Raw genomic sequence first — 25578 nt, forward strand, 5'->3', positions numbered from 1 at the left:
AGTAGTCAGTGATTTTTGTATTCCTCCTCCCCCTCCACTGGCTGCAGCTCCCACAATCTCGTACAATTAGTAATTGTGTTTTATTCTTCCAGCGAAATAGGTTTGTGGTGGACAAGTCACATGTGTCTTTTGGGCTTTACAAAGGGCTTTGCAAAGTGAATGAAAGTAGTCACTGGACGATAGACTGTTTATCAACATGGACGGTATGACAGCTACCCAAAAATTAAGCCATAATACTTGGCGATGGTGAGGAAGCCATCGCTATAATGTCTCCATAATACTGTGTCTGGTTCTATTGCATGGAAGATCATTACTAAAGCATCAATTAGAGCCAGCACCAGTCGCACCCCTATTTACACACTCGCTACCAGTATCTCATATAGCGCAATGAATGCCATTACTAAAGCAAGAAACTCGCTTAGAGCAATTCAAAAAGTCTGCACTGCAGCACCGCATACGTCAAATCCAGCAGAAGCATCAATGTCGACCCAATAAAATGACAATAATATATACATAAAAGATGTAAATATAATTCATATTACCAGAACTTAAGAAACAATTTAGAGTTCTCTTAAGAGCTAGCTCCAGGATTGGGTGGCCTTTCCTCACAATATCCAGCTTTTCCTTTGAAGTCCAAAGGCCACAGAGAAGACCTATGAATACGAACTTGAAATGTGATTGGTTAAAGGAACAGCGTCATTACAACGTGTATCAAGCTTCAGCCGCCTGCAGTTTTAATTGTGAAGGCCCAGGCAGATTTATTTGACTCCAGCAATACATGACAGCTTAAATATGATTGGATAAAAGCTCTAAAGCTAAGCTGCACTGTCAGAAGCGCTGCAGCTGAGAGACGGACAAGCTATAAAATGAAAAGAATAGGCTGTTGGGAATAATTTAATAAGATTAATGGGAAAATATTAAAATGTAAGTCAGTGATTTTGACAGAGTTTAGGCCAGCAGAGAAGGCTTTGCTGGCCCTGATGGCTGGCTACATTTACATGGACCATATTTCTTCAGCTGGATCGCAGTCCTTCACATGGACACCAAATAACACGATCAATCTGAACAGGACTTTTTTGCAAATGCACAAAGTAGTCAGATCTCTTAGAAATTTAACAGTAAAAGGTGGGGCAAACATGCAGAGAGAATGGATTCATTCCAACCAGAGAGAAACGATCAGATCAAGTGTGAATAAACATAACTGTTAATAATAGGAGAGAGCAGGCCAGTCTCTTCTGACTGAGGCATGTTTGGTGGAAAACTAGTGTCCATGTAAACGCAGCAAATGAGCGTTGGTTTAAAATTCTTTAAAAAGTTAATCGCAATGAAATAATGCCCTTTAGATGAGTGGCAACGAGTAGGCAGTACACGCTTTTTATATTTTAAACCCATTTCAGTGTGTTCATTATAAATTCTTATAACAAGTGCAGTGTAATGCATCCAAACACAAAAACTTAATTGTTTTAATATAAAAATTTAATGGATTCTTCTTCTTCAAGTTAAGTTTTAATTGCTAAGCCTACAATTCAGAAATGAGTGCCCCCTGATCCTCAGCTTCCCAAATATAAAATAGAAAGCTTCTTTAATGCATGCGTACAGGAAAGAGTAAATAAAGTTTAAGCCCACAAAGAAAAGACAGTGAACCCACCACACAAACGGAGGCAGAGTTCAGCAAGCAGGACTGAGCTCATGTGAATTGGAGGAGACCCTTGGCAGTCCACATTATTCCAGTAGAGGGGAGCATGCAGGGACAGAGACTGTGCTACAAAGGGAATAGGGAATAAACTGCTGGGAGCTGGGAAAACAAAGAAAGAGAAACGCACTAATGCTTTCCAGGTCAGCATTCAATAGACAGACCTTAATACATGAATCACAAAACAACACAGAGCTTCATATCATTTGCCTTTCAAATTATCCCTCAAAGTTTAGGCCGGAGCTGAGTTGATGACACAGGAAGAGGACGAGGGCCAACGCTGGAAATGAGTGCCCCTCTCCTGTATATGAACAGTCGTGCCCTGCAGCTACGACAGGCCCTCACTGGCCTCCTGAAATATTACCTATTATTTCTCTCTCATGTCCCGCTGTCTTAGTCACAGGGATAAGTGAATGCAGTGGCATCTAATGGAAGAGGAGGAAAAACAAAGGGAGAGCCGTTAGATGAGGATGACACCGAGCACCTTTTGCTTACGTTTCAAATCTTTTTCAGTTCCGTTAGAGCGCCGGTTGCTCTCAATTCAGCCTGACATACAGTTTTATCTTATATATGTGACATAGATGTTTCCGTGAACTCTGTGTGGCCCTTGCTATACCAATTTCCTGTTTGATGGAAAAAAGGCAACTGCAGAGCCATCTTTTCCAGTTCTTCACGTTGACGTCTCTTGCAGTGGAAAGCCACGGCTTAAACCTATCTTGTGTTTTTTTGTGAATGTTTTTTTTTTTTTACATCAGAAGCCAGCGCATCAACTTCAAAATCAAACTCCTTTCTTTCTTTTCCCTTTCGCAGCTTTTATCGCAGCACTCTACATTGATAAAGACCTGGAGTATGTGCACACCTTCATGAACGTCTGCTTTTTCCCTCGGCTGAAGGTGAGTCCCCATTGACAGGCATTCACCGCTCGCTTCTAATCAATGAGCTGCTGAGCCGGGCACCTGGGGAGAAAAGAACCAAGGAGATGATGATGAGGAGGGAGTTAATGGCTGGGCACGAGCACTGGTGCAAGGCCTAAAGTGGTGCTTGGCTATTGAATGCCTCTCACAATGGCGGCTCGGGCCGCTATTTTGGTCATCTTTAATGGAAATCGCAGCAGTGTCGGGATGCATGTATTGGGCTGCTAATGTTAGTCGTCAGTGTTTTCCTATTGATCCGATAAGTGCCTGGGCTGGAGTGTTGCAGGCGCTGAATAAGTGGAATGAGCTTCAGTCGGCTTCACTGACACTTTATGCTCAAGTCCAAATTTAGATTAAAAGAGCTCTAAAACAGCTATTTCACTATTAATACAGATGCAAGACACAAATATCAAATACTCTCTAACTGGGCATGCATACCAGCGTGCACACACACACACATGCTCATATACGAGTACCCACACAGCATGGACCTCTCCTTGAGAAGCTGCTGCAGTGGTCTGATATGCCATGCTAATTGCTGTCTTGGTGTGCCTCTCCAGGGAGAATCCTCAGCTCTAGAGGAGCTGAGCTTTGCGTCATGGTCGCTGCAAGAGAGCACCTCATTTCCACTTCCAAGAGAAAAGTTGTGAAACAGCCAGCACGTCTTCTTACATAGCCTTCTGGAAACCACAGTGTTGCACACTGTGCTGCTTCATCCAATTTGGATGGAAATAGAGAGGCAAAAGCAGCTACATAAATGCTCCCTTTCCTTATGTTCGCCTCTTTTTTGTTGCACCGTGTTATTATGCATGTATGGGGGGGGTTTGCATGAGGGCGAGTGCATCTGTGCAATTGCAGTCGGTTGTACTGGCGGTGGGCTATATGCTACGCTCTTTTCAAAATTGCCAAATGTCTCTGCTTTGGGTTAAAGGAGTGAGGATGCCCCCCAGAGAGAGGAAAAGTGGGAAAGAGAAAAAGGGGAAGTAAAGCACGGAAGCAAGAATAGTAGAGATGCAGGGTTGGAGGGGAAGCGGTAAAGTGAGAGAGTAGGGTAGCTATAGAAGCAGAAGCACTCTTTGTAGAAAATTAATAGGAGCAGACAGTTCTGGATTCAAAGTCTCCCTTTTTATGACAAGGCTTCTTCCCTGTTAATGGAAGGGCTTTTAGAAGTCCCCCTTGGATAAGAGAAATGTATCAGGGCTGCACACCTGGGAGACTCCCAGACGCTCTTTATTTCTGGCCGGGGATTGGCTTTTGTCTTAAGTAGCCTGTGATTTGTACTCACCACGAAGACGCAGATGGAGAGGCAGTCACACAGAGAGAGAGAGAGAGGGCAAATAAGTAAGTCCAAAAGGAAAGAGGGTAAAAGCAGATGGCAGGAATGAAATAAAAGCAAGAGCAGCCGAAGGGGAGAGTTTGTAACTGTGGCTGATGTTTTTTATTTTTTATTTTTTTTACGTTTCTGATTCTTTCAACGACGCTGGCGGAAAGAGTTTGCTCACACATTTGTGTTTTGTTTGTGTGTTGCAGGAGTTTATTCTGAACCAGGACTGGAACGACCCCAAGTCTCAACTGCAGCAGTGCTGTCTGACCCTGAGAACAGAGGGCAAGGAGCCCGATATCCCACTGTACAAGTAAGACCCCAGAGAGCGCACAGAGGCAATGTGATGCTAGCTGTTCAGAGCTAACACTAACTATGAGTTCTAAAACATGAAACACTCATTCATCTGCCAAGAGTGACACTTTGTTTACCCAAAGGCTGGTATAAAGTTTGTTCAATGCTTCTTTGATAAACTGGTTGAGAAACGGAAAGATTTGTTGGCCCCACTGAGCAAATTAAATATCTGATACATAGTAATGTCAGAAAATTCTGTAACCGTGAATCAGTTCTAAATCCTAAAGCCCCTAATTTTAACTAAACAGTCTCTATGTACCCGTTTATGTGAGCTTTTTCAACCAGAACCCCTTTTTCCACACTTTTATTTTCTAGTCATAACTTCATTTGCCACATTTACATGAACACTAGTATTCTACTAATAATCAGAAAAACAAATGCGTCATGTGACCACTACAATCACATGACGAAGACATTTAATTCTGATCGAGAAAACCTTTGATAATGTGTTCAATATTAGCTCCTAGTAATCACGTAAAGACATAATCTGATCTCTGGTTGGAATGAATTCATAGGTAGGTAGCAAAACAACCATTTGTTAAATGTTTGAAAAGCCAGAATCCATGTGGATGATGTTTAAAAGTGAGGGTCCATCTTGGTCATCTACTTCTACTGAGTTAATTTAACATTGGCAATAAGGTTAGAAGGACAAAAAAGTCTTTATATATATCCTGAAACCTCAACACTACACAGCAGCAGAACCACTTTGTGGTGATGTTTTGGAGAATGAAAAAAACATACATCTTGTTCAGCATCTCTATAGAAAGTGTCTAACAGTATGTATTTCTTTAAAAATAGTCCTTCAACCAATCTGAGCCATTTTTTTGTAACCAAATTCAACTCCACGGCACTAAGATGTCGTTTATGACTACGTCGCTGTTACTCTTCTGTCCAACCTCACAAAAAGCCCGTCCCAGCGATTTGATTGGCCGATCTTAATCTACCAGAGCATTATCAGTTCCCAACGAAGAGACTCCACACCAACTTTCTGACGCAAAAACAAAATTCGGGTTGGAGGAATCCAGTGTTTGGAATAACGCCGTTTAAAAGAACGGCGTTAGGTAACGACGTTATTTTTTCAGTAACGGGGTAATCTAACTAATTACTTTTCCCGTCGTTACAACGCCGTTAACGTTACTGGACGTTAAATGCGGTGCGTTACTATGCATTGATTGAATAAACGGTGTAATCCGAACGCACCCCTGGCTCACCGCTAGTGAGGAGGTGGGTTAATAACGAGGTAAGCGATTATGATTGGCTAAGGCAGAGTCATGTTTCATGGTAGCCAATCAGAGCCAGTGTTTTTACACACATGCCAGCACACGCGCCACACACACAACAGCTAAACAGAGATTCAACGAAGCAGCAGAGATGGCGAGTCAGGAGCAATCCGATGAAAAGTTGGCATTTTCAAGGTGGAGATATAAGCACTACTTCGGTAAATAAAAAAATTAATTGTGGTCAAAGGGAGGAACGTGCATGTAATGTGTACATTATGTCCAGGAGCGAAGACTTTGTCGACATCCGTTGTAAGCAACTCTAATTTAATGAAGCATCTCACGACGACACGCATCTACAAAGCTAGTGGCCAAAAACACCGATACCTCCACCACAGATGATAGCTCGCCGTCTAAACCCTATCGAAATATAAATATTATATGTATAAATATAATATAAATATAAATATAAAATATAGCCTATATATAAATATCGAAAGTTATGTACAAACACCTGTCTGTTCTACTCATTTCAACTGACTTGTGAAAACTGCTCAAAAAAATCCAAATTTTTTGACATATAGCAACTTTTTTTTTTAACAGTAACGCAACTAGTTACTTTCCCTGGTAACGAGTTACTTTTATTATAGAGTAATTCAGTTACTAACTCTAACTAACTTTGGAACAAGTAGTGAGTAACTATAACTAATTACTTTTTTAAAGTAACGTTCCCAACACTGGAGGAATCGTATCCTATAATTTCCATTTTTGCTATTGTAGTTAGAAAAATTAGAGTGTTTGAAAACTGCCGTGTAGGCGGTTAAGGCCTCGGACGTGCCACAGTATAGCTACCTTCAGAAAATCTAAGTGGCACAAACATAATTTCCAGAACTCTTCTCTTTGTCGTTGGGCCCTGAACATTGTGAATAGCTATGTAAAGGTCTCTGTTGTTGTGATAAATAAATATGTCCAAAGAGACCTCTTATTTGACGAAAGGTCAAGGACCAAGTGTCATTTGATAAAATGCTTTTGAGAGCTGCCATGTCGCCATGGAAACTGACAAACAGCTGTTTTCTCTGAGAAAAAGGGAGTCAGCTCGAGGCGCAGGGGAGGTTGGAGGAGAACTTGTACAAAGAACTTCACGGTCCGGCATGTAATCGGTTCCCTCGTCCTGCCCTCGTCCTGTCCTTGTACTTCTTTGAATGTCTTCTTTAGTTCTCCTCTGTTTATTATTCCGTCTGTCTGCCAAGCGGATGTTGATTTTTGATGCGACGCGGCTCTGACACTGCAATCAACACTTCCCTCCAATCCTGCTGCCCGCGAGGACGTGAAGGAGAAACAAATGGAGCTCCGGGCTGATCTGAATTCCAACAATCCACATATATACAGAAGAATAGTGGCGAGCTCACGTAAAGCTAGCCTCTGATGAATGCGAGGTCTTTGCCACACCCCTGAGCGTAATTACTTCTTGCTTTTGGCCTTGATGATCAATACACGGTAATAGCCGATAATCTCGAGCACCTCCTTAACCTCCTCATGAGGTGACCTGCCCGCCGCTGGTCGATAAGCGAGAATCATGCTGCTTTTACGACGCTTCACGCAGCATCTGTCTGAACCTTGTTTACAAGTGAGAAACAAGGGGCGACGCAAGAGTGTGAGTCAGATGGAAAGGGACTCGGTGGCCAGGATAGAGGCGAGAAAAGGGCACGAAGAGAAGGAAGGAAAAGAGTTAATGCACTGACCCCCTCCCTCTGCTAATGGTTCCCTGGTGAATACGTCTGGCTGGTGACAGATCTACACCTCAAACAGCAGCACCATCATTCTACTGTACATCTAGTCTGGGCAGCAACACAAGGGAGCAGACGAATAGACGCTTTCATTTTGTATCGAGAATGACCCGAGTTACAAAGCAGCTGCTTTAAACACCAGCCTCGGCCCTCTGCGGTGCTTTACGCTTCTCCCTCCATCAGCGCCTCGAGGTTGACAACTTCCCAACAATTGCCACGGATTTCCTTTTTCCACCCCGTCTCATTTCGCGTTATCTCGGCGGCGCCGTAATTCTGAGTGACACGCTCTCCCTGTTGAGATTTAGCTAAAACAATGTGCACAAGAGTCTTATTTGCTCGGCGCGTCCCCATTTGTAAGTGAGAAAGTGGGCTGAATTATTGATGGAGTGTCATAAGTGACCACATTGCATTAAAAATGGATCGCTCGCCTAAAATAAGTAAATTGTCCGTGAATAATTTAAGTGACTCACAGCTTGGGTCTGAGATGTTTATGCTAATGTTAACAATTCAAACAACTGTCTTGAACATATGTCTCTTCAGAAATGAAACAAAGTTGACAGCTTGCTTTTTCCCCCCCCTCCTTTCAAATGAGGGTGCATCTGTAAATTAGTCGCAAGATCTTCTCTCGTCATCTGTCCCTCTCTTCTTCTATTGTTTCCCCTTCTAACGTTGCGAAGACTTGTGGGTCGCTCAAAGACTGTTGTCATTGTTTTATTTCAGCTCCTCTCTCCACACATGACTCTTATTTATTTATCTATTTCCTCCCAAACACAGATCTTGGTGTCTGAAGATGAGTGCGGGGAGTTAGGGACGCTTTAAAAGTTGTTTATACGTCCCTCAGATGGCGTCTGTGCGTTCTCAAAGCATGCCAAGAGAATCAAAGCGCTACTCCTCTGCTCTCAACCCTCCGCTTGAGATGAATTATATTTGTTCCATCTGAAAACTTTTTCTTTTTTCTTTTCAGCCTCATTTTTTCTCTAAAGGATGTCCCTGAGTGTCCTTGTGCCTTTCTCTTGGGCTTTATTATTATTTCTCAACCCCTGCTCTCCTCCCTCTGAATTCGCAGGACCCTGCAGACAGTCGGGCCCTCGCACGCCCGCACCTACACCGTCGCCGTGTATTTCAAGGGGGAGCGAATTGGCTGTGGCAAAGGCCCAAGGTGAGTAAGACAGCGCAATATAATAAGACACAGCAAGACAAGGCGCTCTCCTTCTGAATGCGCCACTAATAGGCCCAGAGAATAATGGCTGCACTTTATTGATGGTGTTTATTATAGCAATTAAGCTCTTGTTGGCCTATTCTATCGGGAGAGACATTATGCAGAATGAAAATGAATCGATTCATTATTGATTTGACGTAAATTGTGTTATGGAAATATCACTTTGTGCTGAAGGGTGTCTGACGAGGCGACACTGCATCTCCGCTTCTGTTCTGGAGAACCTGCTCACAGCGGGTCGGGGATACATGTGTGTGTTGTTTTTTTTTTGGGGGGGGGGGGTGCCTTTTGTGTGTGCTTTTTTTGTGAAGTAGAGAAAGTGAATCTCCGTGCGCAGACCTTTTCAGGGTTGGAGGGGTTGGCGATAAAGCCGCAGCTGAGCCTTGCGAGAGATGAGACCTAAATCCATCAAACATCTTCCACCACCCCCCCCCCTTCCCTCCACATGCTGAAATCCCCTCCACGACCCCCTACTTGAAAGCACTCTCTCCTGCTCTAAGCTGGCGATAAGTTTGTCCCTTCCATAGGATCTTTGACAGCTTACTGTTTTTGTATTTACATGACTTAAGCTCCCCAACCACCTCCACTGCTGGGCTATGATCACACACCACATAATATATACGGAGGGACGGTGAATCGCAGGCGTAAACAGTGCCCGGCGACGAACCGCCAATAGGCTTACCTTTTTGAAATGTCTGCACTGTGTTACCTGGGATTGTTTGGCAAAGGGGTTCTTTCAAAACAAATATAATGCACTTTTGATAATCCTCTCAATATTGGGTCGCCTGTATTTTTTTTTCTGACAGAATTTCAAAAAGGGACATTTTGAATGTGCTAAAAACCTTCTCTCGCTCTTTCTCCCTCTCTGTCTCCTCTAAAAATATTTCTAATCTAGCATCCAACAGGCAGAAATGGGAGCTGCGATGGACGCGCTTGAAAAATGTGAGTTGTTCAAACCCCTCCTCATCTCACACACACATACATACACGTTTTCACACTTTAAGCTTTTCACACGCTTTGCCTCGGTGTTGAATATTAGCTTTGGCTGTACAGTATGCAAGATGGCTGGCAGAGAGCGGCGGCCTGACCAGCCGGTTGGCTGCGACATGTAGGACATTAGGCTGTTTGAAGTGCTAGCCCAGAGCACAGGCATGGGGCCTAGCCAGAGATGGAGAACCAATAAAACAAGGACGGTGGGGGGAAGCTAAGCCTCCTCGACCGCGTCGATCGTCCCACGGGGGCCGCGGGAAGTTTGTGTCGAGAGTCGAGCAAAGTTTGCATTTGTTTTGTTTTGGAGACCTTTCAGGGACGACGAGAGCGAGGCTTCACCCTCTGATCGACTCTCTTTCGCTCGGCGCTCCTCTTCAGATTTGAAGGAGTGCGGCTGATGCGTCCCCAATGTGCCGCTTCGCTCCTTGGCTGTTTTTCATCTTGTCATTGTCTTTTCATCAACCACCACTTAAGGAAAACAGATAGTGGGTTTTCGGCATTTACAACGTCTCGTTCGCTGCCAAGTTCAAACACTATTACGGCGTTCTCAGAAACACATCCCCCAGCCATTTCCATCATCTCCCATTCGCTCCTTGTTCTCCATACATATGCATGGGGTTGCATAATATTCTGCATTATGCTGCAAAGAGTTTGTGTTCAAGAGTAATTTCTGGACCGGATCCTCTTGCTATCTGAGCGACCACCGCATTAATCAAATGCACAATTTGTTCTTTACTCAACTAATTAGCTGGAGGTGAACACAAATGGCTTTGCTGGAACAGCCTTGTAGAACTTGCAGAGGGCAGGAAGGTCAAACTTTGATTTCATTTGGCTCCTAAATGAGGCCTCCAGCCACTCGTGATTGATACTGTTTGTGCACCCAGGCTTTAGCTTTTTTTTATGAAACATTACTGTTAGGGTGTTATTAGTTGAGGCTCTCACTCTCCTTCTCTGTATCCGGCTCCCCCTTTTCCTCCCCCCCTCACCTCCCTCCCTTCTTATCAGGGCGCGTAGTTCAGTGCACACACTCTTCTCCTGTGTCGTCCTCCCTCCCTTAATTCCTCCCATTTCCTCTCCCCAGTGTACACCTCTGTCACCATGATTGATAGACGCTCATTGCTGGTAAATGAACATTTCCCCCCTCATAAATTGCTGTTTCATGTGACTAGATTAGCAATGCCTTTTAAAAGGTCAGTTAATTTAAAAATCATCTCTTCGAGTCTTCCTTCCTTTGGTGCAAAGTGCCTCCAGTTGGAGGGCTTTGTTTGACTTTGCGTTGTCACTTAATTTAAGACCCACCAATTTACAAGTCAGCAGTCAGCTCCGTGTACTTTCACCTGAGTGCCTGAGCTGATCCTGCTTTTAAAACATAAACTGATATTATGAATTAACAGATGATATTATTTTAATAAAATCTGATTAGTTTGACAGAAAAGTATTGGAATCCATGTAGATTTAATAATTAATAGTTGTTACCAAAAGGGTGAACGTGTCGGAAGTATCTCCAAAATTTCTTGATCCTGTCTAATCCATCTTTTACACATAGGGCTCATTATTTAGACTTCATATATTTTAATGAAAAATCGTTGGCTAATCGCTTTATTATTCATAATGCATGGTTCAGGCCTAAATTAATCGCTTTGGTGCGAGAAACCTCACCGAAAATTCATATCCTGTTATTGTTGAACGTCTTGGCGTTGAGATAAATATGCAAGGTCAGTCAGCGGGGGTTCAAACAACGCCTTTTGAAGGATGTCTGCGTCTCCTGACCATGAGCTCATATAATGAGACTCGAGCTCATCTGCAGCGGAACCGCTTGACGCATCAACTCCTGTTGGAGCCGCATTGTCTCTCGTGTGATTGTCAAGGGCCGCGCTTCATTTGTTCGCATAGCAAGACTAATCAAGGACATTAGCCCCGGTGTCATGTAATTCATCATTGATTGTCTTATTGGCCCTCGGTGCAAGACTGGATACACCATTACTCCTCTTGTACAACAGTCCTACCTTGTGTTACTCCCGGATCGAAAACACCTCCCCGCTTCGTGTCAGGATTCATTTCCATATTTTATTTAAAGCCTCCTCGAGTATCAGCAGCACTTTCAGCAGGATTGAACTTTTTTGTTTCTGCTGCAGAGCTTTTCCTGGCTGACAGGATCCGCGGCTCCAGCGGTGCCGGAGAGGTGAGAGACATGGCTGTGTTCAGTCAGACAGCTCAGAGCTCATTAAAGAGACCGGGGCCCAATATTTGGAGTGTGTGCGCTGTCTGCAGCCGATCCGCTGGTGGCTCAGCTGATTCACTATTCGCTATTTGATGGCCCCGCGTTTTGACAGTCTCCTGCCTGTATCTGTCAAGGCAGAATTAAATGTTAACCAAGGCCCGGGCCGGGAGAAACATGAGTGCAAACAAATCGAGCCGGGAGCACCCAGGTAGGCGAATGAAGGCGGCGGAAGGAAGGAACCCGGGAAGGAAGTAAGGAAGGCGGTGCGGAGTTTCCGAGGCCCCGAGGCTCCATGCTCCGTTAGGTCTAAGGCGACATCAAATATACATGGAAACGGCTTAAGCATTTATCATTCATCCTTACAGATAGCACTGTGCCTGCTTAAAGTCTCCGATCTCTCTCTAAGTCTCAGCCCCCTTTCCGTGGACTTTTTATCCCTCGCAGCTGCTTGTTTCTCAAACAATGCAATATCTGTTGAATAAGAGAAGGAGCCTCGGTCTGGCTAGTAGCTGGAAGGGAACTACATTCTTTCCTCGGCTTTCTCTAAACCCCTTAATCTCTGGATAAAAGCATCGGATGGATAGAGGCAAAGTAAAGTACAGTATGCAGAATCTCTATTCACCGGCTCTAGTCTTTTGTTTGCCCTTTGGCATGGCAGGGAAATCCCTTCATCAGCGCCGCAACACGGGGCGAACTATTGGCTTGTTGACGGATGTGGTGCACGTGAGCTCTAGGTGATAGACTCAGCCGGCGCGGCCTATTGTGGAGACGTCTCACAGCCCGAGCTCAGGCTGAATAGCGAATGCCTGAGTGAAAGGGCACTGTATGTTCTGGAGCCCTTTAAAAGGGGGGGAGCTGATCCCTCATCACCAATTCCACATCCAGCTGCCGTGTGAGCTTGCATTTCAGCGGGGCCGTCGGTGGGCGCAACAGAGCGCGTTGATGCCCAGGTCTCCGCTTCTCAAGACCGCAAACCTCTGTGCTTGAGAGGACTTACTGCGATGAACCAAAAGAGCCGAGCTTGGTGCACTAACACCTTAACCAAAGGTATTTGGCATGCAAAGCGCCACGCTCCTCAACGCAGCTTCTCTTTAGGGTGCTGGACGACTGATTCTCAATGTGCCTTTCTGATGCCCAGCAAATGCGGAAATCTCTACCAACCCCATTCTTATGCTGCATGTTAAGCAATGTAAATGGCCAAATCTTTCTTTTTTCCCTCTCTCACCCTCTCTCTCTCTCTCTCTCTCTCTCTCTCTCTCTCTCTCTCTCTTGAGTGGGTTATTCTCAAGTCATCTCGCCGGGAAAAATGCCGGTATTTCCATATTTTAACTGCAATATGTAGTTTTCTCTCCACGGCCCACCAAGTGTTGCCTACTCACCGAAAGCATATTGAAATCGACTGTGTGTTTCTGTGCGTGTTTCTCTCCGGATGTTTTCCTTTCTCCGGGGGGGGTTTTTTTTTTTTCATTTGATCCTTCTCTTTTTTTAATAGGATACTGCCGTTATCGTGCACTCTTCCTCTCCGTTGCCATAATGACAAATTAGAGTGTTGCAAGTGTTCCTTTTTCTATTCACTGGTCGGAGACATATGATATGTAAATTGCGGTTTTTGGCTGTGTTTCATTTACCCTGGGAGGTCCTTGAATTTTGATTACACGAACTGCTTGCAGACAGCTGAAGCACTACATGGCCTTTTGTTGCTCTTGGCCTATTCCTCCTGACAATCAGACGAGGAATAAGTTGTTCTTAAGCCCGAGCCGAGGCCGGCTGTAGTTTCGTCCATAAACGTTAACAATCACTCACCGTGGCTTCACACATAAATGTTGATGTCTCACCAGCAGTCTGAAGAAAACAAGACTTTTGAGAAGCTGGAAAGAGAGAATTTTGTCACCTTTAACTGAATAAATTAAATTACCATAAATCTGTGCTCAAATTTCCATCCTAACAGTTTCATCAGATTCAATTTAAAGCAATGTCTCTGACTCCTGCTCCTCCCCAGAAACGTAACTACACGCCACAGCGACGCAGCTGTGATTGGTCCGCTTAGTTTAGTATTTCCAGCTGCTTCTCCATCTCTGCAATTTTCGAATTGAACACAGCGGCAACTAGCGTTTGGGTGGTGTTTTTACAGTAGTAAAAGTATAAAGTATTAATGGCTCGCACCGGCGTTGACTACATGGTTAAGTTGCGGCGTCTAGGTCCCGTAGTAGTAAAGAGCCTAAATGAGAAAGTCTTTAAAATGAACACTTGCTATGTTTATATGGTTAAGAATCAAACAGCAACCAAATCAAAATACATTTTCAATTGAACTGAGAGGGGGTGGTGTAAACCTTTGATAATCTGTTGAACAGGAAAATATTCCATCTGATGGTTTCTCTCTGGTTGGAACAAATCCATTTATTTTGAGCATGTTTGCGCCACAGAGGGTAATCATCAGATGACGTGACGAGTTCCCAGGAGGGACAGAAACATGGAGATAGCAGTTTGATTATGAAAGCTGGAATCAATGTGGACAACAACGCTGATGTAATGTTCATCTTGGTCATTTTTTTTCTCCTATCAAATCAATTGAATATTGGTAATAATGTTTTTTTTGGTGCCATGATTATTGCATTCATGTGATTTGACCCTTGGCCCGACCCATAATTTAGGTGTATTTGTCCATAACCATGTTGATAAGAGTATTAAAAACTTGAAAAATAATGCTTAAAGGCATGTTTAAGATAGATATTTAAAAGAAAAATAATAGTAAATCATGAGATTAATCACGATTAATTACTATGTATCAATTTAAATTGTAAGTGATTCACAGCTTAACTAAACTATATATCTTATTTAGCAGTTAGAACCACCTTACACGTGTCAAAAAAGTTCCATAGTGATTTTTTGGGGCATGTAAACAAACATCAGATCATTTTAAATAGTGCCCATGTGAACAGTTGAACTGGAATCAGACTGATTTCATTTGCCTTGTAGAAGAACTGTTCATCTAAACGTAGACACTGAAGTATTGAAATCACTGACTCGCTTAACTGTCAGTTCCTCAGAGGAGGTTAAACACAATCCAGTTGGATAATGTGTCACCGCAACATGCGAGAACCACTTTTACTTCTTCTCCTGCGGTGCGTCTCTTCAGGCGTGGATGCCGGTCTGCAACTGTTTGCAGAAAACACACAGTATCCACAGCAGATAGTTGAATAGTGGCTCGAACCCTAGGGCGCCATATTATCAGCTGTGAGTCCACTGTCTGTACGATGCTAATAATTAAATTTCTCCGTTTATCGGATTATAATGTACACTATCTGGACATGATGCAGCTCAGGCTCTAAGTATTTCGCCTGTGTCCCGGTACTGCAGGACACTGGACTGAAGTGAAACTACAAATAGAAACTCCTTCAAAACATCAACCACTGACAGATCTTTATATTCATTCTTTTACTGTCGTGTTTAACTCTGATTTCAAATCCACCACATTCTTTAGAGTGCAGATCATTGTGGCAACTCTCCACTGGCTTTCTTTAAACCCTTTGTCGGGGCAAAAAGGTATGGAGAGGCTAATTTGCCTGACTTTGCGTGGTCACAGTCAGTGACTGGAAAAACTGCACAGTCAAATGCGAGTCTCAGCGAGCAGACTCAAACCACTGGGCAGCTGTCATGCATGCTGTTTTAAATTGAGGAGTGCGGCGGGCAGACACAGTCATGTAAACACTTAATGGAAAATTACCTGAGCTATGAATATCTAAATCACCGCCGCAGCGTGGAAACTAAAAACTAAAGCTTTCCTGTGAAAAGGATTTGAATCGCTTCGTGAATTTGGATTCATTTGGCATTTTCTACTTCTTCACATTAAACAAAACAAAAGATTAAAGCGTAAATAAAAAATAATAAAATGAATTGATAAACTCTAAAGTCTGAGAGAACAGTAGTGATTAAACCGCAAAATCACCTAGGTGTCCAGGTAATATAACATTATGATACATTTGATTTGTTAGACCAGTCACCTTAAATCCTCCTGGGGACTCGTGAGTAGTTGCCAGATTTTCTGAAAAAGGCTTTCTCTAATTTTCTCCAAATGCAGTACACTTCATAAATCTTCAGGATTCTGATACTACAGCAGCAGGCACCAGAGAGAGGCCTTGTCTTTGTACCAGTCCTTCTGAGTGCAGTTACACCAATCAGTCATGACCTCAGGACTGATTATCTAGGCATCATGGTACCTGATATATTAGACAGCAAGTCAACATTTTGTCCTTAAAGTTGATGTTAGAAGCAGGAAATATGGACAAGTGGAGAGAGACTCTATCGAGGACCAAACTGTTATGACTTGACAACTGGGTCAGAGAATCTCCAGAACCGCGGCTCTCGTGGGGCGTCCCTGCTCTGCAGAGGTCAGTGCCTATCAAAAATGGTCCAAGGAAGGAAATGAGGTGAACCAGACAGGGTCACGGGAGGCCAATGCCAAGCAATGCGCAAGAGGGGAGGAGGCTGGTTCATGTGGTCCGATTAATGCTGGAAGGTGGAAGAAGGTGTCCCGGTCTGAAGAGTCATGGTTTCTTTTACCTAACGAGGATGGCCGGTTGCGCGTTCATCACTTTTGAAGGGAGCATACGCCCCTAGGATGTAAGGAACGTCCATTTACCGCTGCTATGGTCTTGTTCAGGTGGTGGTACGTATCAAAGTCACATCCACATAAATGCCAGGACCCAGGCTTCCGAGTAGAACATTACACCGTAACGAGATCCTCAGTGATTGTAATGATGTGGCTGATCGATCCGTAAGGGCAAAGGCAAACTCCCTATTAAAGGCCTTTGAAAAGAAATCAAACAGAGAACCCCGGAAAGATTTTAGCACTCGACACTGGAGGAACTGGTGAAATAGAGTTCTTAGATTGTTAAAACATTTCACAGTGAAGGGAGAGGTATCTTTAAAGACTTGTTGTAATCTGGCGAGGAGGAACTGCAGACGGTGCACAACTTTTGTTCTCGGTACAAGATTCTCAGACTACTCCTGTGATTTCTGTCCCACTTCTTCCTCCCTCTCCTCCCCGTGGAGAGTGTGATTGAGGGTGGACTTTTTTGTGTTTTGTAGAATGTTCTGGAAAGGAGCCGCCGCACCTTTTAGAATATGGAGCAATTGACTGGGAACTAGCCAAAGCAAAGACTCTCAGTCAGACGTGGTAATTGGTCTTGACGTCCTACCTTATTTACATAGCGGCGCTCTAAGGCCTTTACGTTTTTTTTTTTTATCATTTGCAAACAAAGGACGAAAGAATGACTTGCGAAAGTACTCGCCTGCCATTTGGAGCAACTTTGGGTTCAGTGTCTTGCTTTAGGACACTTCAGCCAGCCTTTAGGTGTCAAGGGATTGAACCACCAACCCAGTGGTTAGTGGACAACCTGCCCTACCACCTGAGCCTCAGACGTCCAGGCATGTCTCTGCGTTCTTTGACATTGCAATTCTCCAAACTTATCAATTAAAAGTTGACATTTTGTCACTTTTACACGATAGCCACGAGCCATGGAAGAGACATCTTTTGACGTTTCATCCTTTGTGTTCCTTATTTCATAACCTTTAGTTTTTACTTTTATCCTGGCAATTATTACAGACTGCAGTTAGCCTTGTAGCGCCTCACCACACATATTAAAATGTCTGTCTTTTCAACTTGAGCTGTGGTTCAGTATATATTTCTTCTCTTGTTGTGGTTCCTCAGCTCTTGACTCCCTACGAGTTTTACCACTTTTGGAAACTGCCCCAGCCGAGCTGGCAGCGAACGGAAAACCCAAATCGAGGCTTCAGAACTTTTCTTTAGAAACTAATAACTGATGTAGCCAAAGCTGCATTCATGTTTAGTTTTTTGTTTTTTTTTCTGCAGTTTGCTGGTTGAACGCCAACCAGCAGCATTTATTAGATTGTAAAGAGGAAATGAGCTGCTTCATATGGGACCGTTATAAACTTTTAAAGACCCCAAAAAAAAAAAAAACGAACTTCTTGAAGACGTTTCATCTGAGTTGCTCCTTCAGTCCCCACCAGGACTGAAGTCGCAGGGGAGTTTAGGTCTTTTATTGGGGACATCTGTGAGTGGTGCCCACCTGAGACTCACATGACAGGAATTTGTTTTGATCCAGTTTTCTTTCCCATATTAATGGTACTCCAACAAGTCATTAATGGCCTTAGACTCCAGTCTTGAGGTGTGAACGGAGAGTGAACTGGTCCATGTCATGGTATATCTAGAAAACAAAGCTGGTCACACCAAGCCTGGAAACCAGTCCAACTTTCTGCTGAAACTGCGTTGCGATCTGATTATCTTCTGGCAAAGATCTGCGGGCCAGTTAAACCGGTTTGATCTGGCTTTATGTGGTGATGGACAGATGAGTAACGGCAGCATAGTCGTACACGTCGTCTGAGAGCCATGGAGTTGAATTTGTTTACATCAAAATGTCTCTGATTGGTTACTGCAGAGGTATTTTTTAAGTATCGGTTGAAACTCGCCCAATAATAAAATCCAAATGACGTGTTCACAAACATTTCTGGCTACTCCTGGCTGGTTCACACCTTGAGACTAGAGTCTATGGCCATCAATGGGTCGTCAGACTACCCTTCATTGGGGAAAGGGAATAGGATCACTTGTGGCAATTCCTGTTGAGTATCTGGTCGTAACAAGCCCTAGTCAGGTGAGTTTCGGGGGCAACATCCACAGATGTTTCTGTTAAAAACCCCAACTCCCAGCGTCATTTAAAACCGAAGAAGGTGTGAAACGCCTTGTAGGAACTCTACAAGTCCAGTGGCCTTGTTTCAGCTTTGTATTTGCCACGACCCGGCTGACTGACAACTCTGTCAGACAACTTTTAGAGATGTTCTCCAGTGATTTTCCTCTCCGCTGCCTATATGTTAACATCTTGTATCTGTTTTTGTTTCATTTCTCCTGCTGTCACTCGACACCATCTTATTACAGATCTCATTTGGAAATGTTCGCTTGTAATTATGTTATCAGATCTCCTAGTCATTGTGCTGAAACCAAACAAGGCCTGTCTAATTTCTTCATCATTATTAATGGAATAACAACACGAGGGCAATTTAATCGCAACATTTGGGCTCATCTGACCGAAATGACAGCGGCACTCTCGCTGTGAGGACGTTAGCCGGTGCAGTTTTAGGCCTGAATTGCTGTCCTCGCCCAGTTGGAAGCTGACCTTGTCTCCTCACACCTTTGCCTTTCTCTCTCTCTCTCTCTCTCTCTTTATGTGTTCTCCTTGGTCGACTCCTGTGTTTCCCGCTCTGCCTCCCCCTGTACCAGATAACTTCCCACAGATGGCTCATCAGAAGCGCTTCATCGAGCGGAAATACAGACAGGAGCTGAAGGAGATGAGACGAGAGCGGGAGCGGCAGGAGAAGGAGACCGATGAGCCGGAGGAAGGCAGGAAGTGACAGCGACCCTTTTTCCTTTTCCTTTTTTTTTTGGTTTTGTTCCGGAGAACTTTCAGGTGCCTGGTCGGCAAACGTTCCAGGCGAGAGTCAGCAAACCGGAGGTGATCACGGAGTAGTGATAGATGAGGATGGATGGGTGTTAGGTGGGTGGGGGTTAGGTGGGGCGAAGATATTCAAAGTAAAAGTTGTTTAGGAGTGTTTTATGCTGTCAGACGTGGCCTTAATGTCGTCTTATCTTTATGTTTGTTGACTGATAATTAAATATGAACTTTTAAATGTACCCCTCCCCCGCACAAGGAAGTCACAGTGTTACTCACCCAACCAGATGAAAAGACATTTTTAAATCAGAGCATGAGACACTAAATATTGTAAATAAAGTTCCAGATTTCACTCCAATCATTCAAAAATCACTTTTTTTTTTTTCCTGCTTTCATTCTAATCCTGTGTTCTGCTTAGAGGCCTGAACCGCTAAAAAGGGTCCAGTCAATTATACTGAGTCACCACGGTGTCACCATCTGTGGTACATGTGCCACTCATCCTCTAATAATCAAAATGTGATTTGGTTTTTCTTCTCCCCTCCCCTTCTCTCTAAATCCGATTGGCTGTCGAACAGATCTTAATTATAGATTGTCTAATTAACAATTTCCTCAGCTCAGTAGCCTCTGGATCCAGCTATTTAACAACAGCCGTCATATTAATAACTATCTGACGCGTAGAGTCTGGGCTTTTAGACAGACGTTTATTGCAGATGATATATATACGTAACTGTGAGGGCGGTAGGAGTTTGGCCTGTGGTTGCTGCCGCCGCCGCCACGTTTCAGATAAAAGCAACTGGAGATTCGAGTGAAAGTCTAAACATCAGGGTCTGATTTTTAAAGATATTTAATCGTGTCATATAAATATTCAGTACAAAATATCACGGTTTACAAAGCAGATTGATGAATGGCCAACGACCCCTTTAAACTACCACGACCTCTCAAAGTGTTTCTACGTGGACACAACTCAACTGCTCGATCACATTGTCACCAACATAATATAGTAGAGGTGAGCCTGAAGGCCGACCGCGTCTACACATCAACAACCACAGAGCTATTGTATCCGGAGAAGGACGACATCGACGTCACCATCTCTTAAGAAATAAAAAAAAATAAAAAAAAAAAGATGTGTAACGTTTTGTGTTATCTTAGCCGAGCGTGGCGCCAACGCTCTGAGCCAATTACACCCTTCACGGGAAAACAGGAGCCCGTCTTTGCACCAGCGACACGCCGGAGAAAAAAACGTGAAGAAGACTGAAGGAGGGAGAAGGAAAAATTTTTTAAAAAATGGTGAGTGCTGCTTGTCATGTTGATTTCCATTTGAGACCTCACGTTGTAGCTTGAGGCGGAAAAGCAGTTTTCTTCAAGTGAAATGTTTCTTTAAGCCCATTAAATGCTTATCATAGCAACACTGCCACAATCTGAAATGGCCACTTACACAATGGGAGCCGCAGCAACAAGCTAATAAACAAAACAAGGAGAGAAAACACATGTATACAATAGGCGCACATAAAGAATTTTCCCAACCATCATCAGTGGGCTTGTTAAACGGGCTGTTCTGTCGCAGACGGAGAAGAAAAAGTGGCCCCGCTGCAATTATCCCATTGTGTTTTGTTATTACAGTTTGAGATGTCTGATAAATGTCAGCCTCTTCACAGGTTGGCCTTTTGCTAAAGCGAGGCCACAGCTTGTTTTAGCCGTTTAATTTATTTTATTTTTTTTCACGTTTATATTCCTCTGCCCTCCCAGGTCCGCGTTGTTCCGAAGCTGAAAAGCGTTGACGGTATTTCTGTCTGAGGATCGTTGTCACGTTATTTTCCAAACAGCGTCTGAAATTAAAAAGTGTGTGTTGTTCCTGCAGGATCCCGTCGTGACCTTTTCTCTGAGCCGAGGACGCACCTCTGGGTAAGAACCTAATTCGGCGGCGCTCAAAGGTCAGGTGGCCCAGAGATAAGCATCTTCGCGGAGACGGCTGCTCGTCCCGCAGGAAATCGGCTCAGACAGGCTTCGTGTTCAACACTACGTACAGTACGGGTAACGAAGGGCACGGCTTTAGAGGAAAATACTGGAGCTCTCTGCTTTTTGGCACGTTTCCGTTGCAGTGTTATACATTCCACTGTGCAGGAGGAAGTCTAGATCAAACATGGAGGCGTTTGTTTTAGATAATTTATTTTTTCTTGACCCTTGTCTCATTACTTAGATTTCTGCTTTGTAATTTTTTTTACGGCTGTGATACACCAACAGCCAGGCATAACATTATGACCAGCTTACTAATATTGTGTAGGTCTCCAAAACAGTTGTGACTCATCAGAGAATGGACATGGGCCTTCTAAGGATGTCCTGTGGTGTCTGGCAGCAGAATGTTGTTAGTGGGGGCCTTTGGGTCCTATGGATTGAGGGGAGGGGCCTCTGTGGCTACTTGATCAGTTTGGGATCTAGTGAATTTGGAGGCCAGGTCAACACCTTGTGCTGTTTTTCTGAGTTGTTCCTAAACCGTTTTTGTGTGTGTGTCCTGCTGGGGATGGCTGCTGTCATCAAGGAGTGTCATTGCTATGGGGTGGGGGTGTCTAAGTAACCTCCACATGAATGCCAAAAGGTCCAAAAGTTTCCCAGTAGAACATTGTATTCTCACAAGATGGTCATGTTATTTACTTCCCCTGTCAGTGGTTTTAATGTTGTGGCTGATCAGTGTATGTACCAGCTGCTGTTGGCTGTAGTTCTTTGGGATGTATTCAGGTGCAACATTCTGGCACAAACACAGGAGACATCAGTTGCCAGTAGCTCTTTGATATTGGTTTAGTGTATCTGTACATTTTTTAAAGAGCAGGCTCAATGTCACCAGTGGCGTGTCGTACACTGTCCTCCTACTTAGCTGTCCTAAATTGTGCAGCACCTGGATGAACTCTAGATTTATGTGAAGTTTAAAATCTTTGCAGATTCCCGTTTCAGCTTCCAACTGACTCCACTGTTACTGCTTTTCCTTCATGACTGGAACAGATCAAATGAACCGTTTAAAGAAGTTTTATTGGTAATTCTAATATGATGCTGTGGTTTGAAGCTCAGTTGCGTCATCTCAAAAAAAAGCAAAAAAAAAGTCCAAGACCACCAGTATTTTCCTCTTAACGGACTCTGGCGCGTATTAGATTGGTGACTTTTTTTTTCTCTTTACTGTAGAAAATGAACACTTCTCCGTTTGCCTTCAGCCTGAGCTTCACAGAGAAAAATGGCTCTGACGACATTCAGCTCACTGAGGAAATATTTGGTATTTCAGCTCACCTCACAGCCAGTGTTCAAAAAGCCGAGCGGAGATGAAAATCGGATACTGTAAAAATGACAGAGCGGTGTGTTTGTGGGTCTTTATTGTAGCCGTAAATCCTGCAGTCCTTTCCCGCAGCTTTTATGTAAGCTTTGAAGAACATTCGCCACTTCCGTTCAACGGCTGCCGCAGCTATCGACAAAAGTTTCAAGTGGTGTACGTCCTCCCACGTAATCTGGAGGAAGATTTCTCGTTGGGTTGCGGCTCAAACTCGACTGCGGGTGAGTGGATCGTGTGAGGCAGCCGTCGCTGAAAGGAGGGAGGGGGATCGGCTGGAAGTTAGAAATCCCTAGAAAAACAGAACAACTGTACAGCGTATTGTATCATATTACCGTACATACACAAGCTAAGATAGAAGTCACAATATGCAGCATGTTTTTAGTCCCAGAAACACTGAAAAATACATAGGCATATCTGTTGGTTTACAAAGCTGCTTGCTGAATTTGTCCACCACAGGCAGCTTTGGAAAAAGAAAGAAAAAAAGATTTCGGTATAGATATATTTGGGCCTGGTGTACACCCCATATACACACAAAAGAAAACGTCTCTTTTCACTGTGGCCTCGCAAAAAACGCAACTAACACTGACTGGACACACAAAGCCTACGTCTGGTCACCGGAGGGACGACTGAATGGTGATCGAAGGCGGTGAAAGAGCACTTAAACGGCCAGCGCTCATTTCTCTCTCTCTCTCTCTCTCCACATGCGCCAGGACTGCATGAAAGTCTTTTCCTCGCCTGCGTTCCAGGCTCTCGTTAGGAGTCGGCGTCGCTGTCGTCGCCCCCGTACATGTCTGCAAGTTTCTTAAAGCGGGGTCCCCACTCGCTCAGGTAGTTGTAGTCCTGGTCGCCGTCAGTGGTCACTGACTCCAGCGAGCTGAGGGACTCCGCCACGGAGCCGTTGCCCTCGTAGGCGTAGGTGGCCAGGGAGTCGTAAGGCGGCGCCGTCGGGTCGCTGTCGTTGTCCTGCAGCCTCTGGTTGATGAAGTCTCTCACGTCCCCGTTATTGTCCCGGGTTGGGGGCAGCACAGGCCGGCGCACCGGAGGGTAGAAGGTCTCGGGGACGATGTCCCTCCTCTGTTTGCTCTCTTCGATGGCCTCCGGGTTGCGCAGCGTGCCGATATCAAAGGCCTGCGTGTCCTCCTCTCCGCCGCCCTCGTCGTTGTAGCTGACGACGTTGTCCCTGACATCTTCTTTGGAGATGATCAGAGGCTCCTTCTTCCTCTGTCTCCTCAGGGCGGCAAACAGAACCACGATCACTGCAGGGAGAACAAAAACAAAGAGAACAAATAAAGAGAGTTTGGTGACTTTTGCTGTTGTTTCTTTGCTCGCTCTCCTTGTTCTGAAGGCCACTGACTGTCCAGGGGGAATTGTTGATGTTGCATGAGTGTTCACTGATGTTCAGGGACTTTGTCTGACTTTGTAGAACAGGCTCTGCTACCACAAGGATGCATTATGTATTCTCCCTCCTTGGGGCCACTGCTTCTTATGAACATAAAGGAACCCAGTTTAGGAACACAGCGCAATACATTGTGTGTTAAAAACGCAACTTAAGATGCATTATGACGCCTGATGATGTGACGCTGGCCCTGACTCTGGGTTAAGTCTGTAACTCACTGTTTAGCCAGTTGAAACCACCATGTTGCTCCATCTACGTAGACGGATCATTGCAACAAATTTAAATGTCTGAAATCAAACTCTCTGGCGCAGTAGACATCTGACAGAAAGGACTGACTCTTAATACTCTCATGCAATTACTCCATCTGAACACTGAGTGCTGTGCAGCAGAACAGGTGGTATCACTGCATAAAGCTGCAGCAATTTGATGTGCAAATCTCTCCATCTCCAATCTCTCCTAAAGCACAATCTCAAGATGGTGTACATCGTTACTGCTCAGATTAAATTAAGATAGCAGCTGTGGTCAGTGGCAGAATTACCCGCCCACAGGAAGTGGTGAATCAAATTAAGGAGTGAAAAACAAAACCGTCTCCGTGAAAGAAATTCTCAAATCGGATCCGTCGCTTGTACTCACTGAGGAGAATGATGACGCAAAGCAGAATGGCCACCAGGGCCCCGGTGCTGAGTCCCGCCCTCGCCGTCAGCGCCTCGGCGTTGCACAGCTTCATGTTGCCCTCGCGGTCGCAGGTGCACACTCGGACGGTCAGCGTGCTGGTGCTGCTCTGCATGGGGAACTCCCCGTCAGAAATGACCACGGGCACGTGGTAGACGCTCTTCTGCAGGCTGCTGTAGCTGTTCCTCCGAGTCAGGATCCAGGCTGTGTTGTCTGACAACAACAGAATATCCGGTTACCGAGCAGCAATCAATAACTTTGCAGGGATTTCAAACACTTAGAGGTGAAAATGAATAAATCAAATAAAAGGAATAAATGTTTAGCTGAGAGTGTATTACCTTTGTTGTCACGGACGGAGAAGTTAGCTTTCCCAGCGGCCTCCTGCGCCAGGCTGAAGAAGAAGCGGTGTCCTCCGAGGGGCTCGTCAGGATCTGTGGCGCTCACCGTTTGTATCCTCTGGAGGAAGAAGCAGAGAAAGTTCAGGCAAAGACAAAACACAGCTGATGTTTACAGGCAGACGTGAAGGAGCTCGTACCACAGGGACCTCCACTAGTTCTCAGAGAAATATAATGAGGAACAATACTGTAATTAGATGAGACTGTTACTGGCTAATCTGCTGGAGTAAAAGCCTGACAGATGAAGGTAATACTTCATTCACAGAATCACCTACAACGGGTTAAAACAACCGAGGAGATCTAGTTTCTCTCAGTACTGTATATTTATTGTCCCTCAGACTGTAAACTGTCTAATTAGAGATATTTACAGTACAAGCTTGTTAGTGTTGACATCGGCTGCTTTGATAAATAGCCTAGCTCTTCACGTTCTTAGCTTGGTCTCTGCTGAATTCATTAAGGGTAATAGTTCAGGGCAAGCTAACCAGTAATATATATATTTTTTTTCTGATAGTTAACGTTAAACCAGTGCATTTAAATTGTGCAAATACAGAACACCCAATACCTTTGTGTATTATTATTATTTGACTCCGCTACTCAACATTTTCCTCAGGGCAATTAATTAATGT

The 25578-nt window shown here is 44.3% G+C and overlaps 2 protein-coding genes across 3 annotated transcripts in view; one reads left to right on the forward strand and one right to left on the reverse strand.

Annotated features, from left to right (window-relative positions):
- drosha (drosha ribonuclease III) overlaps positions 1–19889 on the forward strand; it is a 91083-nt gene extending 71194 nt beyond the window's left edge. For both annotated transcript variants that reach the window (XM_084565727.1, XM_084565728.1), the window contains exons 28-32: positions 2504–2586; positions 4138–4241; positions 8353–8445; positions 9398–9444; positions 19008–19889. In XM_084565727.1, the coding sequence (XP_084421853.1) occupies positions 2504–2586; positions 4138–4241; positions 8353–8445; positions 9398–9444; positions 19008–19138 (458 nt within the window). In that variant the 3' untranslated portion in view covers positions 19139–19889. The remainder of the gene's footprint in view (positions 1–2503; positions 2587–4137; positions 4242–8352; positions 8446–9397; positions 9445–19007) is intronic.
- A 147-nt stretch (positions 19890–20036) lies between these two features.
- Positions 20037–25578, reverse strand: part of LOC311503563 (cadherin-10-like) — a 38233-nt gene continuing 32691 nt past the window's right edge. The window contains exons 9-11 of the mRNA XM_084566360.1: positions 24896–25013; positions 24519–24770; positions 20037–23745 (exon numbers count right to left, since the gene is read on the reverse strand). Coding sequence (XP_084422486.1) covers positions 23243–23745; positions 24519–24770; positions 24896–25013 — 873 coding nt within the window. The 3' untranslated portion in view covers positions 20037–23242. The remainder of the gene's footprint in view (positions 23746–24518; positions 24771–24895; positions 25014–25578) is intronic.

Source organism: Chelon labrosus (assembly GCF_963514085.1).
Source record: "Chelon labrosus genome assembly, chromosome: 18".
NCBI lineage: Eukaryota > Metazoa > Chordata > Actinopteri > Mugiliformes > Mugilidae > Chelon > Chelon labrosus.